The sequence below is a fragment of the Oncorhynchus mykiss genome, chromosome 32 (genome assembly GCF_013265735.2).
Source record: "Oncorhynchus mykiss isolate Arlee chromosome 32, USDA_OmykA_1.1, whole genome shotgun sequence".
NCBI classification, from domain to species: domain Eukaryota; kingdom Metazoa; phylum Chordata; class Actinopteri; order Salmoniformes; family Salmonidae; genus Oncorhynchus; species Oncorhynchus mykiss.
Window position 1 is genome coordinate 25,154,978 of NC_050572.1, and position 27,556 is coordinate 25,182,533.

The 27,556-nt window shown below is 41.5% G+C and overlaps 1 protein-coding gene across 1 annotated transcript in view; it reads left to right on the forward strand.

Moving 5' to 3' along the window:
* Positions 1–708: 708 nt before the first annotated feature.
* The window catches only part of LOC110488167 (forkhead box protein O6-like), a 60,352-nt gene continuing 33,504 nt past the window's right edge, over positions 709–27,556 (forward strand). Inside the window, exon 1 of the mRNA XM_021560256.2 lies at positions 709–2,167. Coding sequence (XP_021415931.1) covers positions 1,652–2,167 — 516 coding nt within the window. The 5' untranslated portion in view covers positions 709–1,651. The remainder of the gene's footprint in view (positions 2,168–27,556) is intronic.

The window sequence follows — 27,556 nt, forward strand, 5'->3', positions numbered from 1 at the left end:
GACATTCACAACTGTCGCTCCCGTCCCCCTCTCTATCTGCTGGGAGAAATCACCCGTGCAGAGAAAGCATGGTATGAAATGAAACCGCGAGCCAATTATTATTTCAAAGGATATGTCATTTCGGCTTTACTGATTTTCTTGTCTCAGACATAGGGAATATGTATAGGGAATCTGGCAGACGCTCATGCTTAAATTAAGAAAATTTTATTTGGTAGCATTAATTAACCCGGTCATAATTTTGTATTAAATATTTATTCAATAATAAATACATATTAGAATTATTCAATACAGTGTTGGCAGTTGATGTAACTGAACTGGCGTGCACAATAAGACATTCTAGGTTTATAGATGCCGCACTCTTGAGGTGAACATTTCATGCTCATCCCAGTCTCTCTCAGCAACAGGTATACATTTGATTGACGATCATATGCAGGACATGGAAGATCATCACAATTTCAATAGCTAAAGCACAATATTTCGTTCCCCATCAATTGGTATTTATTTAGGCCTTACTATTTATTCCCAAATCAATGAACATTAAACAATCAAATCGAATTTCCCAAGGGATTTTAAGAATTGTGAATAAAAACGTGGAATAACAATGTGAAACGATGCTGTATACAGAATAGTATAGATATTCCCTTTCACTTAACCTGTTATACAGGGAGTGCCTTGTTCCAAGCCTTGTCTAAGTGTGTGTAAGCGGCACTTCTTCAACGCTACAATTTAGTCGCTTGATGCTCAAACCTCAATGACTGATACACACCGATGTACCAATGTGGAAGGAATAGGATATGGTAATAATCTAAAAATCTTACGAAATAAGGGAGGTTATTAAAGACATGTAATGCATTTATGACAGGGCGTCTTCGTGGCGTGAGAGAAGGAAGTCACAAACAGAGCATGCTCCACGAGCCGCCTGCGAGGCTTTTTTCGTCTGGAATTCTGCGGGTTTATAAATGATTCATAGAGTGAGCCTATTTTTAAGCGGTGTAATTGCGCGCAGTTCGCACAGTCAGCCAGTTTGTTACTATCAGCTATGAGTGCGTGTTCTGTTTTCGCGTGAGCGCTTGCGTGTGAGTGAAAGCCGGTCTCCAATCTGCAGAGGAGACGGAGAGGAGATTCCAGACGACAGAAACAGTGAGCGTGTGGAAACTTCGTGAGAGACAGTCAAATTTTATTGGCTTTAATCCTGGGGTTTGATCGAATATATCGTCAAAGCCTGCCAGCCAGTATAGCCGTTGGACAAGGGAATCAACTGTTGCTGCAGCAGACCGTTTTCAAAGGGACATTAGGCTAGTCACAATTCATCAAGTCTGTGTTGCTGAATCTATACATGAGTTTGAGAATGGATTTTTAACCATCACCTGGACCTAGTTTATTTATTGTGCTGCGCGTTGGATGCATGTTGTTTATGGTCTGTTCTGATACTGCATAGAGAATACATGCTCTTCCAGAATGATCCCACTCCACGCCTCTCCTGGCTTTTTGATATTGTTTTATCAGATTTTTGTATCAGACAGTAGCAGTTGCTTGTAGGCAAGAAGGCACATTTGGGCTATTTGAACCATTCCAAAGGCATTTGGAGGATTATAGTGGATTGTTTCTTTCTCTGTGACCTTGCCTCTCCGGCGTTAATCCAGACGGATAGATGCTGATGATGGAGAAGAACGGCATGGACGCGCATCAGGTTGGAATCAATCATGAATACGAGCTGGAGGGCCGGCCTCGGTCATGCTGGCCGCTGCCGCCGTGTCCTGAGGATTTCCCACGGGGAGTGGATGAAGCAAATCGAGGTCTGCCCCTGGCATCTATCAAACTGGAGCAGCTTCAGTACAACGTGCCGACATGCCGCGGCGGAGCAGCCGAGGGAAGAGGTGGCGCACCCGTAGAGCTCAAACATCCATCCGGCGCCCCGGTCCCTATCGCACCCGGCGCTCCTACATGCATGTCGGGGGCTTCCCTCGACGTGGCTGGCCAACTGCGCAAAGCCAAGTCGTCCCGGAGGAACGCGTGGGGAAACCAGTCGTACGCGGACCTCATCACGCGTGCCATTGAGAGTGTCCCGGAGAAGAGACTCACTCTGTCGCAGGTTTACGATTGGATGGTGCGATTTGTCCCTTATTTCAAGGATAAAGGCGACAGCAATAGTTCAGCTGGATGGAAGGTACAGTAACAGCCTATTGACATTCATAATAATTAGCCTCTATATGTTGATGGTGTGTGTGTTGATAGGGGGTAGCCTACAGGCCTATGCCACTGTCTTTCCATAAAATACATTTTAGCCTTTGATCATTTCGTTTGGGTTTTGTATCTTAACTACAGGCGGCTGTTCAGACTCCAGCCATAATAATTGATGTCTCTCAACTGATGGTTAAAGTAAAGTACTGTTTCTAACGAGTTCAGGCTTTCGCATTTCCCCACATTTCCCACTGTAATCTCCACGGTGCAGTCAGTCATGACCACGTTTACATGCACACAGAATCCCGGATAGTTGCTCATATCCCGTTTAAGGTCTTATTCGGGATAAACTGGCTACCTTTGATATCCCGCTCACAAGGTTCAATTTATCCAGTTCATGTGGGTTAAATGGAATAGTAACTGAAATATAGACACTAACTGTAGGCCAACTCCTGCAGAATTATGCATTTTTTGCTGTAAAATTATACAACACATTTACACTTTGTCTTGGGCACAGGAGTGGAGAAATATGAGTTATTTATTTCAGCAAATCTTGAGAAAATGCGAATGTACTGTGTTTGACACGGATCTTTTTTTCTCAACTTTTCATTTCCATAAAACCTGTCAAACTGATCACATTTGGACATTTTGCACAATACCAATCTTTACAAAGTTTTGGAGTTATTACGTTTTCTCTCCGGTCCCTAAACGAAACGTACAATTTTACCGGTGTTAACGAGATTACCTATGCCTTCTTTCTGTCGATGTAAGACATTCTAGTGAAATACTTTGTTTAGTCTTCTGGTTCAACAAATTATGACAGATGAGAAGCTGCATGTAGGCCTATCTAACTACTGTTGTCAAACAAATGGCCTACCAAATGTCGGAAATTAGAATAGGGTTTACCAAATGTCGGAAATTAGAATAGGGTTTACCAAATGTCGGAAATTAGAATAGGGTTTACCAAATGTCGGAAATTAGAATAGGGTTTACCAAATTTCGGAAATTATAAGCAGAACGTTGTGTATATTAGGGGTGAAAGTAACCAGTAGGCTATACGAACCAGTAGGCTATACGGACCAGTACAGAGTATCAGCAAAATAAATTATTGTGGAATTTTGGTGAATCGAACTGTGCAAGTAGCCTACTTCTTGAAGTGATTTGTTTGACAATCAGATGACAACATCACATAACACCCAAGGTAAAAAAATCTGTCATTCTGCCCCTGAGCAAGGCAGTTAACCCACAGTTCCCCGGGCGCCGGAGACGTGGATGTCGATTAAGGCAGCCCCCCGCACATCTCTGATTCAGAGGGGTTGGGTTAAATGTGGAAGACACATTTCAGTTGAACAACTGACTAGGTATCCCCCCTTCCCCTTTCGATGGTATGCGAAACGGAGCCTGCGCAGAGCACGAAAAACAACAGTAAACAGGATAAGATGTTTACATGCCACATTATCCCATCTAACATCAACATATCCCAGGCATTTAATCCGGGTTTCTCGTAACCGGGATTCAAGCTTTTTAAGGTTATTGTAAACGGGATATGATGTTTATATGTGTCAATTCAAAACCGAATACTTGAGTATCCCGAACAATAACGGGATATTGGTGTGCATGTAAACGTGGTGTGTAGAAAGGGGCGGTGAGTTGAGACTGAAAGGGAGGCGGAGAGGGTTACTGGGTTCATCCTGTTTGGGTTTACAGCCTATAGGCTATATAGAGCAGAGATAATCAGTACCAATATAAACGTCTTGTTGTGCTATGGAGGAAAATAGTGTCTGCGAGCTGTGCTGTGATGCATCCGTGTCATGATTTTATTACAAGGAGAATATCTGATTGTAGAAGTGACTGAGTGACAACATGTTCAGTTCGAACTCAACCTTGTTTCATTACGCGCGTTATAAGATTACGCACGGGCTACACAATTTGATGCTTTTTTAACAGTTAGAAAAAAGGCACAATAACGGGAGATGATGACATGAAGTCACTCCACGAAAATAGAGATGATCCTTTAAATTCAAATTCATATGGGTTTAATCTAATAGAGGAGTGTTTGTGTAATCTACTTTAGTTTACCGCACATTTTGTGTGAGGATTATATTGACACAGAAGATTCTTTGTTCTATAGGACCTATTTGTTCAAATCATATAGGCCTAGTCCTACCTCTCCAAGCCCTACTACCATCTAATGGTTGAAAGACAGATTTGAATATTTGATCATTTTTTCCAAAGGTTTAATTAACAAGAGGATCAATTCTACACAGATTGCACTCACCCATTTGATCAGGGCCTTAGACCTTAGGTCGTATAGTTTAGCTCTGGTTTTCTTTAGGGCTTGTTTTGAGTCATACACAGAGGATGCATTGTTTAATACACCCTTCATCTTCCTGTCACTTTGTTACAGTTTTGTGCTAAACACACACACACACACACACACACACACACACACACACACACAATCATCCACATCAGTAAGTTGTTGATGAGATGAGTAGGAGAAGATACGTAGATGGATCAATGTGGGGGGGTGATCAAATCAAATACAGTGTCAGCTGACGGTTATTAAAAGCAGTCTTTAATAGCTGTTGTGAACTGGGTCCTTCCACCAATTCAGTGCCTTTTGAGAAGTGTAGCTTGGTCCAAAAAATGTTTGATTTCACCTAATTTTAACATTCTGTCATGAAGAGCACATGTTCATGTTTTCCCATCTCAAGAGGTTGAATAAAATAATTACTATAGTAAATGCCTATTAAGTGCCAAATAAAGTAACAGGGTTGACGATTCCATCTTAAATCAGCCATGAAGACTCTTGTGACAGGGGGAATGGAATCTTGTTGTGTGCAACAGGGAGGGGCAATTGAATGCCAGCAATAAAAAAATAAAAGCTTTTTCTAGCCTGTCAAGACATGTTATACTCTACCCTTGTAGTTTTCCACCACAAAACACTAGAAAATGGCCAAAAGAGTATAACTAGCTCACCTGATTTTACACTAGCATTTGTCTTGGAGATGTTCAATGTTTCTTTTGAAAAAAGATTTGAAATGGAGTAGTTTCAGGTGAGGTGTTATATACATGTACCTTATACCCATACTGGCCTATGAGTGTGTTCCAAAAGGACTCTTTGGCTGTTCCCAATGAAGAACCCTTTTTGGTTCAAGACATAACCTTCTGTGGAAAGGGTTGTACATGGAACCCAAAGCAGTTCTGTCTGGAAACAAAAAGGGTTCTTCAAAGGGTTCTCATATGGGGATAGCCGAAGAACCCTTTTAGGTTCTAGAGAGCACTGTTTTTTTCTAGGAGTGTAGGAGGTTGAACCTTCTGGGTGGCTGTGTGTGGCGGTTTATCAGTTACATTCCTGTGAGGGGGACCTGCTGGTGTACTGTATACTATATTGTTATGTACTTGACACTGGTTTCATATAGAAAGTGGGCCTGTGTGCATGTGTATGCGTGCGTGCGTGTGTGTGTGTGTGTGCAAGCCGACAATTGTCTGATGACACAGACACTGCCAGCCAGGCAGAAATCTAATGTTCTCTTCTGAAGTGATGACTTAGTTACTTTTGACATGTTGAAAGGTACACAGAGCAAACACAGGGGCAAATGGCTCAGCTCTGCTGCCATTCTAAGCAGGAAACAGAGAGGGAGAGAGAGACACACATGGAGATGGAGAGAGAGATACAGAGAGAGGAATCTTCAGAGTGGAAGAGAAAGTGGTGGTGGCCCCAGTCCCAGTCCCAGTCCCAGTCCCAGTCCCAGCCCCAGTCCCAGTCCCAGCTGCTGAACACATTGATCGTTAGAAGACTTAACACATGACTATGATGCTCTAGCCCCTAGCAGAACAGTGTCGAGGAGAGGCAGAGTATTTGTGGTTAGCTAGCTAGAGAGATGGTGAAACCTACGGTACAGGCTTAAGGCTGATTCACACTATAGGGGCTAACCGAGCCAAGTCAAACCAAGCTGTACTGGCCTCGTTACACATCCACCATAGTGGCTGGAACCATGTTGTAAAAAGGACAATGTGAAAAAGAAAATATCACAGCCAACACATTACAGTGTTGATCTTATGGGTTAGGCAGTGTGAATGAGGCATTCAAGAGGTTCCCTGTGCTGTGCCAGCCAGGCTGGTTGGCGTGGGCTCAACAGAAAGCCCTCTGCATGGCTACTCTGTTATTGTGATTATCACAAAGGCACAGCAAAGGGGGAGAGTGCTCTCGAGTTGGCGGGCTTGGCACAGAGTCCACGGCGGGGGATGGAGGGATGAATGGAGAGATAGATGGAGGGAGGAGAGGTGGGGGGTTGTTGTCTAAGAGCGGGACTCTAGAGGTCTATCCTACAGTAAAGCACCATTTCATCAGTCTTTTGAATGGAGGGAAATGGATGGAGGGAAAAAAGAGGAGGGAAGAGAAGTGTTGGAAAGGGTGATGGTGTGTGTATGTGTGTGTGTTTGTATGTGCTTGCATATGTGTGTGTGGGCGTGTGTTTGTGTGTGTCCCTGTGTGTGCATGCTTGTGTGTGGATTGCCACTAGTCGTAGACAGTATAGGATTTGATCCAGATGATCCCTTTGTCCCCTCAGTTGATTAAGAGTTGAACTAAAAGCTTCAGGACAGTTGGAGTTGGATAGAGGAAGAAGAACAGTTGGAGTTGGATAGAGGAAGAAGAACAGTTGGAGTTGGATAGAGGAAGAAGAACAGTTGGAGTTAGATAGAGGAAGAAGAACAGTTGGAGTTGGATAGAGGAAGAAGAACAGTTGGAGTTGGATAGCGGAAGAAGAACAATTGGGAGTTTATTTCTGAACTCTTTGAGCCTTTAGAGATGGAATGATTGATTTCCAGAGACTATTGATTGATTGAGAACTCAATATTTGGCAAATAAACCTGAAACCTGAAATTTGAACTTGGCTGTATATAAATTTGAACTTGGCTGTGATCCCTGCTGGAATTGAACCCACAACCTTGACATTGTTAGCACCACGCCCTTACCAACTGAGCCAGAAGGTATCAGTCTGGGGGTTAGTTCAGGTCAACAGTTCTCTACAACATTGGTTCTCAACTGGGTTTGCCTCGGGACCCAAATGTAACCAGGTTGTCTCAGCCACAACCCAATATTTGCATCAATTTTTTTTTTTGCCAAAATGCAATCTGTAAAACTATTTTTAATGCTATATTGATAGTAAATATGACAAGTTACAGTGCCTTGCGAAAGTATTCGGCCCCCTTAAGTTAATACTTTGTAGCGCCACCTTTTGCTGCGATTACAGCTGTAAGTCGCTTGGGGTATGTCTCTATTAGTTTTGCACATCGAGAGACTGAAATGTTTTCCCATTCCTCCTTGCAAAACAGCTCGAGCTCAGTGAGGTTGGATGGAGAGCATTTGTGAACAGCAGTTTTCAGTTCTTTCCACATATTCTCGATTGGATTCAGGTCTGGACTTTGACTTGGCCATTCTAACACCTGGATATGTTTATTTTTGAACCATTCCATTGTAGATTTTGCTTTATGTTTTGGATCATTGTCTTGTTGGAAGACAAATCTCCGTCCCAGTCTCAGGTCTTTTGCAGACTCCATCAGGTTTTCTTCCAGAATGGTCCTGTATTTGGCTCCATCCATCTTCCCATCAATTTGAACCATCTTCCCTGTCCCTGCTGAAGAAAAGCATGCCCAAACCATGATGCTGCCACCACCATGTTTGACAGTGGGGATGGTGTGTTCAGGGTGATGAGCTGTGTTGCTTTTACGCCAAACATAACGTCTTGCATTGTTGCCAAAAAGTTCAATTTTGGTTTCATCTGACCAGAGCACCTTCTTCCACATGTTTGGTGTGTCTCCCAGGTGGCTTGTGGCAAACTTTAAACGACACTTTTTATGGTTATCTTTAAGAAATGGCTTTCTTCTTGCCACTCTTCCATAAAGGCCAGATTTGTGCAATATACGACTGATTGTTGTCCTATGGACAGAGTCTCCCACCTCAGTTGTAGATCTCTGCAGTTCATCCAGAGTGATCATGGGCCTCTTGGCTGCATCTCTGATCAGTCTTCTCCTTGTATGAGCTGAAAGTTTAGAGGGACGGCCAGGTCTTGGTAGATTTGCAGTGGTCTGATACTCCTTCCATTTCAATATTATCGCTTGCACAGTGCTCCTTGGGATGTTTAAAGCTTGGGAAATCTTTTTGTATCCAAATCCGGCTTTAAACTTCTTCACAACAGTATCTCGGACCTGCCTGGTGTGTTCCTTGTTCTTCATGGTGCTCTCTGCGCTTTTAACGGACCTCTGAGACTATCACAGTGCAGGTGCATTTATACGGAGACTTGATTACACACAGGTGGATTGTATTTATCATCATTAGTCATTTAGGTCAACATTGGATCATTCAGAGATCCTCACTGAACTTCTGGAGAGAGTTTGCTGCACTGAAAGTAAAGGGGCTGAATAATTTTGCACTCCCCATTTTTTCAGTTTTTGATTTGTTAAAAAAGTTTGAAATATCCAATAAATGTCGTTCCACTTCATGATTGTGTCCCACTTGTTGTTGATTCTTCACAAAAAAATACAGTTTTATATCTTTATGTTTGAAGCCTGAAATGTGGCAAAAGGTCGCAAAGTCCACGGGGGCCGAATACTTTCGCAAGGCACTGTACATGACAAGGGAACAACATTCCCTCATTTTTCATTGTAAATAATTACATTTTGCCCATATTCGTGATGAAGAACGATGATAAGCTTACTGGTTTGAGACCACAAAACCAACCAATATTTTGATACCCACATTGAAGAAAAATAGTTCAGAGATACAATTTATTGAATCACTTTCTAACTGGTTTTAGTAGTTTAACTTCAGACTAAATATCACTGCTCAACAATGAGTCCTCTGTATAGAACTTGTTTGTGCTCTCGGTTATCTCAGCGATTTCACTTGACTCAGATTGAATAAGATGCTGGATGCCAACGCAGAGGATGTTCAGCAAGCCACGGAACCATGGAACGGAAACTCCATGCATGCACGCACGCACGCACGCACACACACACACAAACACGCAGGGTGTCTGTGTGTCGTAAAATGTGCTGGGTCCATGCAGCACACACACACACACAGTCTGCCTCTACGTGATGTTCTCTCAGGGTACAGTTGTTTTTTCCTCAGAAATGATTGCTTATAGGTACCTTCATGTGTGTGTAAAATATTAATGTTATAAATTTTTTTATTTGTTGATTTTTTTGTAAAACGCTATACACTAAGTGTACAAAACATCACGAACACCTACCTAATATTGAGTTACACCCATTTTGCCCTCAGAATAGCCTCAATTTGTGGGGGCATGGATTCTACAAGGTGTCGAAAGCGTTCCACAGGGATGCTGGCCCATGTTGACTCTTGCTTCCCACAGTTGTGTCAAGTCGTCAAGTTAGCTGGATGTCCTTTGGGTGGTGGACCATTCTTGATACACACGGGAAACTGTTGAGCGTGAAAAACCCAGCAGTGTTGCAGTTCTTGACACACTCAAACCGGTGTGCCTGACACCTACTACTATACCCCACTCAAACCGGTGTGCCTGACACCTACTACTATACCCCACTCAAAGGCACTTCAATCTTTTCTCTAGCCCATTCACCTGTTGAATGGCACATATACACAATCCACGTCTCAATTGTCTCAAGGCTTAAAAATCATTCATTAACCTGTCTCCTCCGCTTCATCTACACTGATTGAAGTAGATTTAACAGGTGACATCAATAAGGGATCATAGCGTTCACCCGGATTCACCTGGTCAGTCTATGTCATGGAATGAGCAGGTGTTCTTAATGTTTTGTACACTCAGTGTATATCCATTGGTTAGCTGGAATGTAATTTTTGCATCCTGTATATTGGACTGTGATATGTGTTTGTCTCACCTAGCTATCTGAAAATGATGGCACTAATTGTATGTGGCCCTGGATAAGAACATCTGTTAAATGTTCATGTTTTACAAACAGACCTCATATTACTGTATTTTTTACATTCATTTATTTGTATATATTGAGGTCACAAATGTATAATTTGTACGGTTCTTTAATAGAAATGTAGTCATTTGTGACATTTGAGTGTGTTAAACCTTGCGGTCTTACTTATTTATCTGAGTGAGGTGGATACGTAGCATTTTTGCAAAACAAACTGGATTATTTGTCTCTCTGAAATGAAACCATCAAGTAATAGATTTTAAACACAATACATGTTTGTCATTGAACAACCCCATTCCATGTTTCAATTAGGAAAAAACACAAATTTCTTTGACAATTTCTTTAAACAATAAAAGCTAGTTTACCAACATTTTGTTGTTCCAGTGTCTTGTATGGCTGATCTGGGTTGGTGAGAATGGTAGGCCAGTCAAACCTGCATCATAAACAATTGGAGAACTCCTTCATTCTGTTACTGTTTCGAAAAGAGTCTGTGTTTCGCTAATTGTTTTGCACTGTGGTGTGTTTCAAGGGTGTTTCGGGACTTGCTTATGTGTTTCTGTGAATGCATGTAAGTGTAAATCAACAACTTCCTCCATACATCTCAATCTATCTTTCTAAACCCTCCCCTCATCTCAGCAGAGCAGATTCAGGTATTTGAGAGGAGACTAATCTTAGTGTTAGCAGGTGAACAACCTATTCCCGAGGTGGTAGATGAAGTCCCACTAGAAAGCCTGTGGGTATTAGAGCATATCGACTGCAAGGCTGAGGCATGTGCTTATAGGTACTTACATTGTTAATCAGATCTTCATGAGGGCTTTCTCCCTTCGGAGTGCCTGGCTAACTAAGACTGATGGCAGGGAAGCAGTCGAGGACAGCAACACTGTGTGTGTCTGTGTGTGTGTGCACGTGTATTTGTGTGATTAATGCTGTTAGCTAGAGGGAGGTTGGAGGGCTTAGTGCTCCTGGATGTTGCAGCTGGACTGCACAGAGGCATTCTCTCTAGCTACTACAGTACCTTCTGGGTAGTAAACCTCTGTCCTGGGGCCACCGTACCGTACTAACCATTTAACTGACCAAGGAGCGGTTTGACCTCTCTGACCCTGTTCACGTTAGGAGCCATTTCTTCCTCCTCTCTAACGGCTCTTTACCTGCTCCCTATCCAGTCACATGATTTACAACTTCTGATGGGTTGTGCATCTGGTTTGGCCCTAGTGTGAACAAGGTCTCTGGTTTGGCCCTAGTGTGAACAGGGTCTCTGGTTTGGCCCTAGTGTGAACAGGGTCTCTGGTTTGGCCCTAGTGTGAACAGGGTCTCTTCTTTGGCCCTAGTGTGAACAGGGTCTCTGGTTTGGCCCTAGTGTGAACAAGGTCTCTGGTTTGGCCCTAGTGTGAACAGGGTCTCTGGTTTGGCCCTAGTGTGAACAGGGTCTCTGGTTTGGCCCTAGTGTGAACAGGGTCTCTGGAAGCAGATACTGTGGTCAGAATAGAGGAATCACAACACATTTTATTCAACGCTCTGTAGACTGTTTGTTGACATATTTCATAGCTAAGTGCTACCCGGATGACAAATACAATGTTGTGAGAGAAAAATAATGGTGGGATTGTCGAGAAGAAAAACGGACCTCATTACCAGAACACTCAACTCTTTTATGCCATTATCAGTCACTCATCATGCTAATTATTCTCAATGAAGTATCCTCGTGTTCAAGTGATGTTCTGCATCAGTCAGGATACTCACTGTTGTTGTCAGAGTCTACTGTTCATCCTCTCATTGACTCATTCCAGGGTTTTAATTCCACTTTGATTAGCAGTGACGGGATAAAAAAAACCCTCAATGATTTGAATTGTTTAAATAAATGATGTGCTTGTGTTAAATAGAGAGAAATGAGTTTGAACCCAGCTGATGTCACCATGATTACATTTGTTGAATGTATTTGACAAAATTAAAATATATGTATAGCCAAATACATGCGGTACACACTTTAAAATGTAGTATGCTAACATGATGACAGGTGAGGACAGGGCATATCTCTCCACCTAGCTTAGCCTGAGCTACTGTATGCAGTTGGTGCATCAGACTCACCTTGCTGATCACTGCAGATCGGAATGAAAAGCCCACGTTAACATGTTGGCATACATACTTGTGATGAAGACTGCCAAATATCTAATAATACCTAGTCACGACTTACCAACCCTATTAAAACAAACCAACATACCCATCTTACACAATTGTTACACAATTGTTACACAATTAAATAGACTATGTATAATATTAAGTACAGTATTTAACATATGAATATTCATAATTTAAATGTTGGATGATTGTTGAATCCACCACAAATTAATGCAAATTAAGTAATTCAAGGCGCTATCTCTCATTTATCATTTAATAGTTTTCGGGTTTGGCTGAACAGATTAACATTAATAACAATTAATGAATTAATATCAAAATGAATATATTAAGACACTGCATGTAGAGTTTTGAATGAGTGTGTTCTTTGTGAGGCTGAAAAGGCATGGGGCACAATGCAGACAGAGGTTATGAGCACAAGACAGCCGCTCAAAGTGGATTTTTGTGTCAGTTTGAGTAAAATAGGTCAGGATTCATAGCTCTCAGAGTGTTTATCATTCTGCACGTGACGGCTGACGGCCGTGGAAACACGACTGATAGCCTTGAATGAACCCAGACTCTCTTGGTCTTTCTCCCTCTGTCTCTCTCGCCCCCCCCCCTCTCTTTTTTGCTCCCACTCGCTCTCACTCAATCTCCCCTCCCCTCTCTCTCTCCTCTATCTGTCTTCCTTTGTCTCTCTCACTCTCTCTTTCCCTCTCTCCCTCTCTCTTTCTCTCTCTCTCTTTCTGGACTGCCCCTTCTCACTCTACTTCTGTAGCCGGAAGCCTCTGCAAATAAGTTAGAATGTCAGTTTCCCAGTTCCCTCACTAAATTGCTCATTAATACAAAGTAGAAATATGGTTATATAAACCTGTATGTCTGTGAAACAAGCCCATAAAATGCATTCTAATCTACATATCTCCTCTATCTCCCTCCACTCATCTCTCTTCTCTGTTTCTCTTATCTGTCTTCTTCTCCTTCTCTCCTCTCCACCTCTCCTCCAATGTGATAGACTGTTTCTGACTGATTTATGAGCCCATCTTAAGTCTGACTTCATTAAATCCTTGATACCGTTAGTCTTTGATGACGGCCGTGGTGGTCGAACTGTGGATTTAATGGACGCATTCATCTCTCTCTTTAATGGTGTTGCTGAGTGGAAGGTGGCCACCATAAGACGACACACTAAAAGATGAGTTACAACGACAAAGGGATGGAATGAGAGAATGGCTAAATGTAAAGGAGGGAGCTAGGACGCCGAGGAGGAGGAGAAGAGTAACATTAAAAGAGGAAGGGGAGAAAGAGGAAAAGCCTATTCTAGTATGATGGTGGCAAGATATGAAAAACGAATTAAAAGCATTTTTCATATACATTTTAAGTTCTTAAGAGGAATGCATAGAGTATATAGTATCAAATCAAATTTTATTTGTCACATGCGTCGAATACAACATAGACCTTATGCTGAAATGCTTACTTACAAGCCCATAACCAACAATGCTTTGAGAAGTTAAGAAAAAAAACATAAGTAAAAAATAGAAAATAAAAGTAAAAATTATTCAACAGTAGCAGTAAAATAACAAGTGAGGCTATATACAGGGGGTACTGGTACAGAGTCAATGTGCGGGGGCACCGGTTAGTTGAGGCAATTGGGGTAATATGTACATGTACAGTTGAAGTCGGAAGTTTTTCACCATTCCTGACATTTAATCCTAGTAAAAATTCCCTGTTTTAGGTCAGTTAGGATCACCACTTCATTTTAAGAATGTGAAATGTCAGAATAATAGTAGAGTGAATGATTTATTTCAGCTTTTATTTTTTTCATCACATTCCCTGTGGGTCAAAAGTTTACATACACTCAATTACTATTTGGTTCCATTGCCTTTAAATTGTTTAACTTGGGTCAAACATTTCAGATTGCCTTCCACAAGCTTCCCACAAGAAGTTGGGTGAATTTTGGCCCATTCCTCCTGACAGAGCTGGTGTAACTGAGCCAGGTTTGTAGGCCTCCTTGCTCGCACACACCTTTTCAGTTCTGCACACACATCTTCTATGGGATTGAGGTCAGGGCTTTGTGATGGCCACTCCAATACCTTGACTTTCTTGTCCTTAAGCCATTTTGTCACAACTTTGGAAGTATGCTTGGGGTCATTGTCCATTTGGAAGACCCATTTGCGACCAAGCTTTAACTTCCTGACTGATGTCTTGAGATGTTGCTTCAATATATCCACATCATTTTTCTACCTCATGATGCCATCTATTTTGTGAAGTGCACCAGTCCCTCCTGCAGCAAAGCACCCCCACAACATGATACTGCCACCCCCGTGCTTCACGGTTGGGAAGGTGTTCCTTGGCTGGCAAGCCTCCCCCTTTTTCCTCCAAACATAACGATGATCATTATGGCCAAATAGTTATATTTTTGTTTCATCAGACCAGAGGACATTTCTCCAAAAAGTACGATTTTTGTCCTTATGTGCAGTTGCAAACCGTAGTCTGGATTTTTTATGGCAGTTTTAGAGCAGTGGTTTCTTCCTTGCTGAGTGGCCTTACAGGTTATGTCGATAAAGGACTCGTTTTACTGTGGATATCGATCATTTTGTACCTGTTTTCTCCAGCATCTTCACAAGGTCCTTTGTTGTTGTTCTGGGATTGATTTGTACTTTTTTCAATTATCCTATCAGAAGCTTCTAAAGCCATGACATAATTTTCTGGAATTTTCCAAGCTGTTTAAAGGCACAGTCAACTTAGTGTATGTAAACATCTGACCCACTGGAATTGTGATACAGTGAATTATAAGTGAAATGATCTGCCTGTAAACAATTTTAGGAAAAATGACTTGTGAAATGCACAAATTAGATGTCCTAACCGACTTGCCAAAACTATAAAGTTAAAGTGACTATGCATAGATTATAAACAGAGAGTAGCACCAGTGTAAAAGAGGGATCTGGGTAGCCCTTTGATTAGCTGTTCAGGAGTCTTATGGCTTGGGGGTAGAAGCTTCTATAAAGCCTTTTGGACCTCGACTTGGCGCTCCGGTACCGCTTGCCGTGCGGTAGCAGAAAGAACAGTCTATGACTAGGGTGGCTGGAGTCTTTGACAATTTTTAGGGCCTTCCCCTGATACCACCTGTTAAAGAGTTCCTGGATGGCAGGAAACTTGGCCCCAGTGATGTACTGGCCGTACACACTACCCTCTGTAGTGCCTTGCGGTCGGAGGCCGAGCAGTTGCCATACCAGGCAGTGATGCAACCAGTCAGGATGCTCTCGATGGTGCAGCTGTACAACCTTTTGAGGATCTGAGGACCCATGCCAAATATTTTCAGTCTCCTGAGGGGGAATAGGCTTTGCCGTGCCCTCTTCACGACTGACTTGGTGTGCTTGGACCATGATAGTTTGTTGGTGATGTGGACACCAAGGAACTTGAAGCTCTCAACCTGCTCCACTACAGGCCCGTCAATGAGAATGGGGACATGATCTGTCCTCCTTTTCCTGTAACCTACAATAATCTCCTTAGTCTTGATCATGTTGAGGGAGAGGTTGTTGTCTTGGCACCACACGACCAGGTCTCTGACCTCCTCCCCATTGGCTGTCTCATCATTGTCGGTAATCAAGCCCACCACTGTTGTGTCATCGGCAAAGTTGATGATGGTGTTGGAGTTGTGCCTGGCCATACAGTCATGAGTGAACAGGGAGTATAGGAGGGGACTGAGCATGCACCCCTGACGGGCCCCCGTGTTGAGGATCAGTGTGGCGGATGTGTTGTTCCCTACCCATACCACCTGGGGGCGGCCTGTCAGGACGTCCAGGATCCAGTTGCAGTGGGAGGTGATTAGTCCCAGTGTCCTTAGCTTAGTGATGAGCTTTGAGGGCACTATGGTGTTGAACGCTGAGCTGTAGTCAGTGAATAGCATTCTGACATAGGTGTTCCTTTTGTCCAGATGGGAAAGAGCAGTTTTCAGTGCAATAGAGATTGCATCTTCTGTGGCTCTGTTTGGGCGGTATGCAAATTGGAGTGGGTCTAGGGTTTCTGAGATAATGGTGTTGATGTGAGCCATGACCAGCCTTTCAAAGCACTTCATGGCTACAGAGGTGAGTGTTACGGGTTGGTAGTCATTTAGGCAGGTCACCTTAGTGTTCTTGGGCACAGGGACTATGGTGGTCTGCTTGAAACATGTCAGCTGTTGTTTACAAATATGCATAGGCCGCCTCCCCGTTTCTTACCAGAGGTTGCTGTTCTATCCTGCCGAAAAAGCTTAAAACCCGCCAGCTGTATATTAATCATGTCGTCGTTCATCCACGATTCGGTGAAACATAAGATATTACAGTTTTTAATGTCCCGTTGGTAGGATATACGTGCTCGTAGTTCGTCTATTTTTATTATTGATTGATTGTAAGTTGGCTAATAGGACTGATGGTAAAGGCAGATTACCCTCTCGGTGACGGATCCTTACAAGGCACCTTGACCGTCATCCACGATACCTCTGTCGTTTCCTCATACAAATGACGGGGATGAGGTTCTTGTCGGGTGTCTGGAGTAAATCCTTCCCGTCCGACTCGTTGAAGAACAACAATTCCTCCAGTACGTGGTGAGTAATCGCTGCCCTGATATCAAGAAGCTCTTTTTGGTCATAAGACACGGTGGCAGAAACATTCTGTTCAAATAAGTTACAAATAACGCAAAAAATCATACACAATAGGTTAAGGGATCGTAAAACTCTCCTTCGGTGCCATTATTATATTATATAGTGAGATGGAGGACAGAACCATAGAGTATATAGTGAGATGGAGGACAGAACCATAGAGTATATAGTGAGATGGAGGACATAATCATAGAGTATGTAATGAGATGGAGGACAGAACCATAGACTATATAGTGAGATGGAGGACAGAACCATAGAGTATGTAATGAGATGGAGGACAGAACCATAGAGTATTTAGTGAGATGGAGGACAGAACCATATAATGAGTTATATAATGGGTGGGTCTAATCCTGAATGCATTCCAGCCGGTGTCTATTCCACAAGTTACCACCAGCTAAATCTATGACGTTAAAATGTCTATTTACTCTGTTCCATCTGACTGTGCAATCCACTGTCTTATCAGCCGAACCAAGCAATTTATAAACTTGATCTCCATTATAAAAACCATCACGACATTAATCTCACATTTCTTTTAGACTAACATTTAGTTTTCAACAATGGAGATTTGAATAAAACTTGCTGTCTTTCTCTCCGACATTTGCAACATTGTTTCGATTTTAAAATTGGATCTCCAGCTGTCCTATAGTAATGAATGTGTCGGGAGTCGGGGTGAGACAGACAGGCAGGCAGTGTTTCTCAGTCAGTTGAAAACCTGAATCAGCTGGCATAGTTTTTATGGATATACAGTATACAAAGAAATGTCAACTGAAAAAAGGTCAAACGAAGCAAAGTGCAGCTAGTTTTCAGTCTTTACAGCTTCAGTTTGAAGTGATTGTTTTAGCTGTGTTGTTGGATAGCTCCTCTCTGAACAACGATGTCCTAATGACAGAGCACATTTTCTATGCCAGGTGAAATCGCGCCTCATTAGCTCATTGTTATGGAAGTATCCAAATAAATGTCACTAGAAAACAGCTTAAACAAACGCAAATGCAGCTACTTTGCTGTTATTCTGGCTGCACTGTTTGATGTGACTGTAAGTAAGTTAGCCGTAGTTGGCTATCAAGCAAGAGCTAAGAACGTTGACAGCCAGTATTGCAATGGAACATTTAGAACAACTGAGTCGCGTCCATAAATACAGAGCAAACAGACTGAATGACTGGGTTGCGTTTTTGACAACCGAACCGATAGAACGAACGACCAGCCGGCTTGGGTAGCAACCCTAGATTTGTGTTGGGACTATATTTTGTGGAAGGATGAAACAGTATGAATAAATAAATTAAAATAACATTTTTTATGAAAATATGTCAATCGTTATTTGAATATGTTGGTAACCCGTTGTATTAAAGTGATAATGCCCTCGAAGACGGTGTTTGGAGGTTATATCGACTTTGTCTCCAGCCTAACATTACCCGTGCCAATATATCCTCCAAACACCGGCTTCTCAGGAATTATCACTTAAATGGAGGACAGAACCATAGAGTATATAGTGAGATGGAGGACAGAACCATAGAGTATATAGTGAGATGGACAGAACCATAGAGTATATAGTGAGATGGAGGACAGAACCATAGAGTATGTAATGAGATGGAGGACAGAACCATAGAGTATATAGTGAGATGGAGGACAGAACCATAGACTATATAGTGAGATGGAGGACAGAACCATAGAGTATATAGTGAGATGGAGGACAGAACCATAGACTATATAGTGAGATGGACAGAACCATAGAGTATATAGTGAGATGGAGGACAGAACCATAGAGTATGTAATGAGATGGAGGACAGAACCATAGAGTATATAGTGAGATGGAGGACAGAACCATAGACTATATAGTGAGATGGAGGACAGAACCATAGAGTATATAGTGAGATGGAGGACAGAACCATAGACTATATAGTGAGATGGACAGAACCATAGACTATATAGTGAGATGGACAGAACCATAGAGTATATAGTGAGATGGACAGAACCATAGACTATATAGTGAGATGGACAGAATCATAGATTATGTAGTGAGATGGAGGACAGAACCATAGAGTATATAGTGAGATGGACAGAACCATAGACTATATAGTGAGATGGAGGACAGAACCATAGAGTATGTAATGAGATGGAGGACAGAACCATAGAGTATGTAATGAGATGGAGGACAGAACCATAGAGTATATAGTGAGATGGACAGAACCATAGAGTATATAGTGAGATGGACAGAACCATAGACTATATAGTGAGATGGAGGACAGAACCATAGAGTATATAGTGAGATGGACAGAACCATAGAGTATATAGTGAGATGGAGGACAGAACCATAGACTATATAGTGAGATGGAGGACAGAACCATAGAGTATATAGTGAGATGGAGGACAGAACCATAGAGTATATAGTGAGATGGAGGACAGAACCATAGAGTATATAGTGAGATGGACAGAACCATAGAGTATATAGTGAGATGGAGGACAGAACCATAGAGTATATAGTGAGATGGAGGACAGAACCATAGAGTATATAGTGAGATGGAGGACAGAACCATAGAGTATATAGTGAGATGGACAGAACCATAGAGTATGTAGTGAGATGGAGGACAGAACCATAGAGTATATAGTGAGATGGAGGACAGAACCATAGAGTATATAGTGAGATGGAGGACAGAACCATAGAGTATATAGTGAGATGGAGGACAGAACCATAGAGTATATAGTGAGATGGACAGAACCATAGAGTATGTAGTGAGATGGAGGACAGAACCATAGAGTATATAGTGAGATGGACAGAACCATAGACTATATAGTGAGATGGAGGACAGAACCATAGAGTATATAGTGAGATGGAGGACAGAACCATAGAGTATATAGTGAGATGGAGCACAGAACCATAGAGTATGTAATGAGATGGAGGACAGAACCATAGATTATATAGTGAGATGGAGGACAGAACCATAGACTATATAGTGAGATGGACAGAACCATAGAGTATATAGTGAGATGGAGGACAGAACCATAGAGTATATAGTGAGATGGACAGAACCATAGAGTATATAGTGAGATGGAGGACAGAACCATAGAGTATATAGTGAGATGGACAGAACCATAGAGTATATAGTGAGATGGACAGAACCATAGACTATATAGTGAGATGGACAGAACCATAGAGTATATCGTGAGATGGAGGACAGAACCATAGAGTATATAGTGAGATGGAGGACAGAACCATAGAGTATGTAGTGAGATGGAGGACAGAACCATAGAGTATATAGTGAGATGGAGGACAGAACCATAGACTATATAGTGAGATGGACAGAACCATAGAGTATATAGTGAGATGGAGGACAGAACCATAGAGTATGTAGTGAGATGGAGGACAGAACCATAGAGTATATAGTGAGATGGAGGACAGAACCATAGAGTATATAGTGAGATGGACAGAACCATAGAGTATATAGTGAGATGGACAGAACCATAGAGTATATAGTGAGATGGAGGACAGAACCATAGAGTATATAGTGAGATGGACAGAACCATAGAGTATATAATGAGATGGACAGAACCATAGAGTTAATAGTGAGATGGAGGACAGAACCATAGAGTATATAGTGAGATGGACAGAACCATAGAGTATGTAGTGAGATGGACAGAACCATAGAGTATATAGTGAGATGGAGGACAGAACCATAGAGTATATAGTGAGATGGAGGACAGAACCATAGAGTATATAGTGAGATGGAGGACAGAACCTTAGAGTATGTAGTGAGATGGAGGACAGAACCATAGAGTATATAGTGAGATGGAGGACAGAACCATAGAGTATATAGTGAGATGGAGGACAGAACCATAGAGTATATAGTGAGATGGAGGACAGAACCATAGAGTATATAGTGAGATGGACAGAACCATAGAGTATATAGTGAGATGGAGGACAGAACCATAGAGTATATAGTGAGATGGACAGAACCATAGACTATATAGTGAGATGGAGGACAGAACCATAGAGTATATAGTGAGATGGACAGAACCATAGAGTATATAGTGAGATGGACAGAACCATAGCCTATATAGTGAGATGGACAGAACCATAGAGTATATAGTGAGATGGAGGACAGAACCATAGAGTATATAGTGAGATGGAGGACAGAACCATAGAGTATATAGTGAGATGGAGGACAGAACCATAGAGTATATAGTGAGATGGAGGACAGAACCATAGAGTATGTAGTGAGATGGACAGAACCATAGAGTATATAATGAGATGGACAGAACCATAGAGTATATAGTGAGATGGACAGAACCATAGACTATATAGTGAGATGGACAGAACCATAGAGTATATAGTGAGATGGAGGACAGAACCATAGAGTATGTAGTGAGATGGAGGACAGAACCATAGAGTATATAGTGAGATGGAGGACAGAACCATAGAGTATATAGTTAGATGGAGGACAGAACCATAGAGTATATAGTGAGATGGACAGAACCATAGAGTATATAGTGAGATGGAGGACAGAACCATAGAGTATGTAATGAGATGGAGGACAGAACCATAGAGTATATAGTGAGATGGAGGACAGAACCATAGACTATATAGTGAGATGGAGGACAGAACCATAGAGTATATAGTGAGATGGAGGACAGAACCATAGACTATATAGTGAGATGGACAGAACCATAGAGTATATAGTGAGATGGAGGACAGAACCATAGAGTATGTAATGAGATGGAGGACAGAACCATAGAGTATATAGTGAGATGGAGGACAGAACCATAGACTATATAGTGAGATGGAGGACAGAACCATAGAGTATATAGTGAGATGGAGGACAGAACCATAGACTATATAGTGAGATGGACAGAACCATAGACTATATAGTGAGATGGACAGAACCATAGAGTATATAGTGAGATGGACAGAACCATAGACTATATAGTGAGATGGACAGAATCATAGATTATGTAGTGAGATGGAGGACAGAACCATAGAGTATATAGTGAGATGGACAGAACCATAGACTATATAGTGAGATGGAGGACAGAACCATAGAGTATGTAATGAGATGGAGGACAGAACCATAGAGTATGTAATGAGATGGAGGACAGAACCATAGAGTATATAGTGAGATGGACAGAACCATAGAGTATATAGTGAGATGGACAGAACCATAGACTATATAGTGAGATGGAGGACAGAACCATAGAGTATATAGTGAGATGGACAGAACCATAGAGTATATAGTGAGATGGAGGACAGAACCATAGACTATATAGTGAGATGGAGGACAGAACCATAGAGTATATAGTGAGATGGAGGACAGAACCATAGAGTATATAGTGAGATGGAGGACAGAACCATAGAGTATATAGTGAGATGGACAGAACCATAGAGTATATAGTGAGATGGAGGACAGAACCATAGAGTATATAGTGAGATGGAGGACAGAACCATAGAGTATATACTGAGATGGAGGACAGAACCATAGAGTATATAGTGAGATGGACAGAACCATAGAGTATGTAGTGAGATGGAGGACAGAACCATAGAGTATATAGTGAGATGGAGGACAGAACCATAGAGTATATAGTGAGATGGAGGACAGAACCATAGAGTATATAGTGAGATGGAGGACAGAACCATAGAGTATATAGTGAGATGGAGGACAGAACCATAGAGTATATAGTGAGATGGACAGAACCATAGAGTATATAGTGAGATGGAGGACAGAACCATAGAGTATATAGTGAGATGGACAGAACCATAGACTATATAGTGAGATGGAGGACAGAACCATAGAGTATATAGTGAGATGGACAGAACCATAGAGTATATAGTGAGATGGACAGAACCATAGCCTATATAGTGAGATGGACAGAACCATAGAGTATATAGTGAGATGGAGGACAGAACCATAGAGTATATAGTGAGATGGAGGACAGAACCATAGAGTATATAGTGAGATGGAGGACAGAACCATAGAGTATATAGTGAGATGGAGGACAGAACCATAGAGTATGTAGTGAGATGGACAGAACCATAGAGTATATAATGAGATGGACAGAACCATAGAGTATATAGTGAGATGGACAGAACCATAGACTATATAGTGAGATGGACAGAACCATAGAGTATATAGTGAGATGGAGGACAGAACCATAGAGTATGTAGTGAGATGGAGGACAGAACCATAGAGTATATAGTGAGATGGAGGACAGAACCATAGAGTATATAGTTAGATGGAGGACAGAACCATAGAGTATATAGTGAGATGGACAGAACCATAGAGTATATAGTGAGATGGAGGACAGAACCATAGAGTATGTAATGAGATGGAGGACAGAACCATAGAGTATATAGTGAGATGGAGGACAGAACCATAGACTATATAGTGAGATGGAGGACAGAACCATAGAGTATATAGTGAGATGGAGGACAGAACCATAGACTATATAGTGAGATGGACAGAACCATAGAGTATATAGTGAGATGGAGGACAGAACCATAGAGTATGTAATGAGATGGAGGACAGAACCATAGAGTATATAGTGAGATGGAGGACAGAACCATAGACTATATAGTGAGATGGAGGACAGAACCATAGAGTATATAGTGAGATGGAGGACAGAACCATAGACTATATAGTGAGATGGACAGAACCATAGACTATATAGTGAGATGGACAGAACCATAGAGTATATAGTGAGATGGACAGAACCATAGACTATATAGTGAGATGGACAGAATCATAGATTATGTAGTGAGATGGAGGACAGAACCATAGAGTATATAGTGAGATGGACAGAACCATAGACTATATAGTGAGATGGAGGACAGAACCATAGAGTATGTAATGAGATGGAGGACAGAACCATAGAGTATGTAATGAGATGGAGGACAGAACCATAGAGTATATAGTGAGATGGACAGAACCATAGAGTATATAGTGAGATGGACAGAACCATAGACTATATAGTGAGATGGAGGACAGAACCATAGAGTATATAGTGAGATGGACAGAACCATAGAGTATATAGTGAGATGGAGGACAGAACCATAGACTATATAGTGAGATGGAGGACAGAACCATAGAGTATATAGTGAGATGGAGGACAGAACCATAGAGTATATAGTGAGATGGAGGACAGAACCATAGAGTATATAGTGAGATGGACAGAACCATAGAGTATATAGTGAGATGGAGGACAGAACCATAGAGTATATAGTGAGATGGAGGACAGAACCATAGAGTATATACTGAGATGGAGGACAGAACCATAGAGTATATAGTGAGATGGACAGAACCATAGAGTATGTAGTGAGATGGAGGACAGAACCATAGAGTATATAGTGAGATGGAGGACAGAACCATAGAGTATATAGTGAGATGGAGGACAGAACCATAGAGTATATAGTGAGATGGAGGACAGAACCATAGAGTATATAGTGAGATGGACAGAACCATAGAGTATGTAGTGAGATGGAGGACAGAACCATAGAGTATATAGTGAGATGGACAGAACCATAGACTATATAGTGAGATGGAGGACAGAACCATAGAGTATATAGTGAGATGGAGGACAGAACCATAGAGTATATAGTGAGATGGAGCACAGAACCATAGAGTATGTAATGAGATGGAGGACAGAACCATAGATTATATAGTGAGATGGAGGACAGAACCATAGACTATATAGTGAGATGGACAGAACCATAGAGTATATAGTGAGATGGACAGAACCATAGAGTATATAGTGAGATGGAGGACAGAACCATAGAGTATATAGTGAGATGGAGGACAGAACCATAGAGTATATAGTGAGATGGACAGAACCATAGAGTATATAGTGAGATGGACAGAACCATAGACTATATAGTGAGATGGACAGAACCATAGAGTATATCGTGAGATGGAGGACAGAACCATAGAGTATATAGTGAGATGGAGGACAGAACCATAGAGTATGTAGTGAGATGGAGGACAGAACCATAGAGTATATAGTGAGATGGAGGACAGAACCATAGACTATATAGTGAGATGGACAGAACCATAGAGTATATAGTGAGATGGAGGACAGAACCATAGAGTATGTAGTGAGATGGAGGACAGAACCATAGAGTATATAGTGAGATGGAGGACAGAACCATAGAGTATATAGTGAGATGGACAGAACCATAGAGTATATAGTGAGATGGACAGAACCATAGAGTATATAGTGAGATGGAGGACAGAACCATAGAGTATATAGTGAGATGGACAGAACCATAGAGTATATAATGAGATGGACAGAACCATAGAGTTAATAGTGAGATGGAGGACAGAACCATAGAGTATATAGTGAGATGGACAGAACCATAGAGTATGTAGTGAGATGGACAGAACCATAGAGTATATAGTGAGATGGAGGACAGAACCATAGAGTATATAGTGAGATGGAGGACAGAACCATAGAGTATATAGTGAGATGGAGGACAGAACCTTAGAGTATGTAGTGAGATGGAGGACAGAACCATAGAGTATATAGTGAGATGGAGGACAGAACCATAGAGTATATAGTGAGATGGAGGACAGAACCATAGAGTATATAGTGAGATGGAGGACAGAACCATAGAGTATATAGTGAGATGGACAGAACCATAGAGTATATAGTGAGATGGAGGACAGAACCATAGAGTATATAGTGAGATGGACAGAACCATAGACTATATAGTGAGATGGAGGACAGAACCATAGAGTATATAGTGAGATGGACAGAACCATAGAGTATATAGTGAGATGGACAGAACCATAGCCTATATAGTGAGATGGACAGAACCATAGAGTATATAGTGAGATGGAGGACAGAACCATAGAGTATATAGTGAGATGGAGGACAGAACCATAGAGTATATAGTGAGATGGAGGACAGAACCATAGAGTATATAGTGAGATGGAGGACAGAACCATAGAGTATGTAGTGAGATGGACAGAACCATAGAGTATATAATGAGATGGACAGAACCATAGAGTATATAGTGAGATGGACAGAACCATAGACTATATAGTGAGATGGACAGAACCATAGAGTATATAGTGAGATGGAGGACAGAACCATAGAGTATGTAGTGAGATGGAGGACAGAACCATAGAGTATATAGTGAGATGGAGGACAGAACCATAGAGTATATAGTTAGATGGAGGACAGAACCATAGAGTATATAGTGAGATGGACAGAACCATAGAGTATATTGTGAGATGGACAGAACCATAGAGTATATAGTGAGATGGAGGACAGAACCATAGAGTATGTAGTGAGATGGAGGACAGAACCATAGAGTATATAGTGAGATGGAGGACAGAACCATAGAGTATATAGTTAGATGGAGGACAGAACCATAGAGTATATAGTGAGATGGACAGAACCATAGAGTATATAGTGAGATGGACAGAACCATATAGTATATAGTGAGTTGGACAGAACCATAGAGTATGTAGTGAGATGGACAGAACCATAGAATATATAGTGAGATGGAGGACAGAACCATAGAGTATATAGTGAGATGGAGGACAGAACCATAGAGTATATAGTGAGATGGAGGACTGAACCATAGAGTATGTAGTGAGATGGAGGACAGAACCATAGAGTATATAGTGAGATGGAGGACAGAACCATAGAGTATATAGTGAGATGGAGGACAGAACCATAGAGTATATAGTGAGATGGACAGAACCATAGAGTATATAGTGAGATGGAGGACAGAACCATGGAGTATATAGTGAGATGGACAGAACCATAGAGTATATAGTGAGATGGAGGACAGAACCATAGAGTATATAGTGAGATGGACAGAACCATAGAGTATATAGTGAGATGGACAGAACCATAGACTATATAGTGAGATGGACAGAACCATAGAGTATATAGTGAGATGGAGGACAGAACCATAGAGTATATAGTGAGATGGAGGACAGAACCATAGAGTATATAGTGAGATGGAGGACAGAACCATAGAGTATATAGTGAGATGGAGGACAGAACCATAGACTATATAGTGAGATGGACAGAACCATAGACTATATAGTGAGATGGAGGACAGAACCATAGAGTATATAGTGAGATGGAGGACAGAACCATAGAGTATGTAGTGAGATGGACAGAACCATAGAGTATATAGTGAAATGGAGGACAGAACCATAGAGTATATAGTGAGATGGAGGACAGAACCATAGAGTATATAGTGAGATGGACAGAACCATAGAGTATATAGTGAGATGGACAGAACCATAGACTATATAGTGAGATGGACAGAACCATAGAGTATATAGTGAGATGGACAGAACCATAGAGTATATAGTGAGCTGGAGGACAGAACCATAGAGTATATAGTGAGATGGACAGAACCATAGAGTATATAGTGAGATGGACAGAACCATAGACTATATAGTGAGATGGACAGAACCATAGAGTATATAGTGAGATGGAGGACAGAACCATAGAGTATATAGTGAGATGGAGGACAGAACCATAGAGTATATAGTGCGATGGAGGACAGAACCATAGAGTATATAGTGAGATGGAGGACAGAACCATAGACTATATAGTGAGATGGACAGAACCATAGACTATATAGTGAGATGGAGGACAGAACCATAGAGTATATAGTGAGATGGAGGACAGAACCATAGAGTATGTAGTGAGATGGACAGAACCATAGAGTATATAGTGAGATGGAGGACA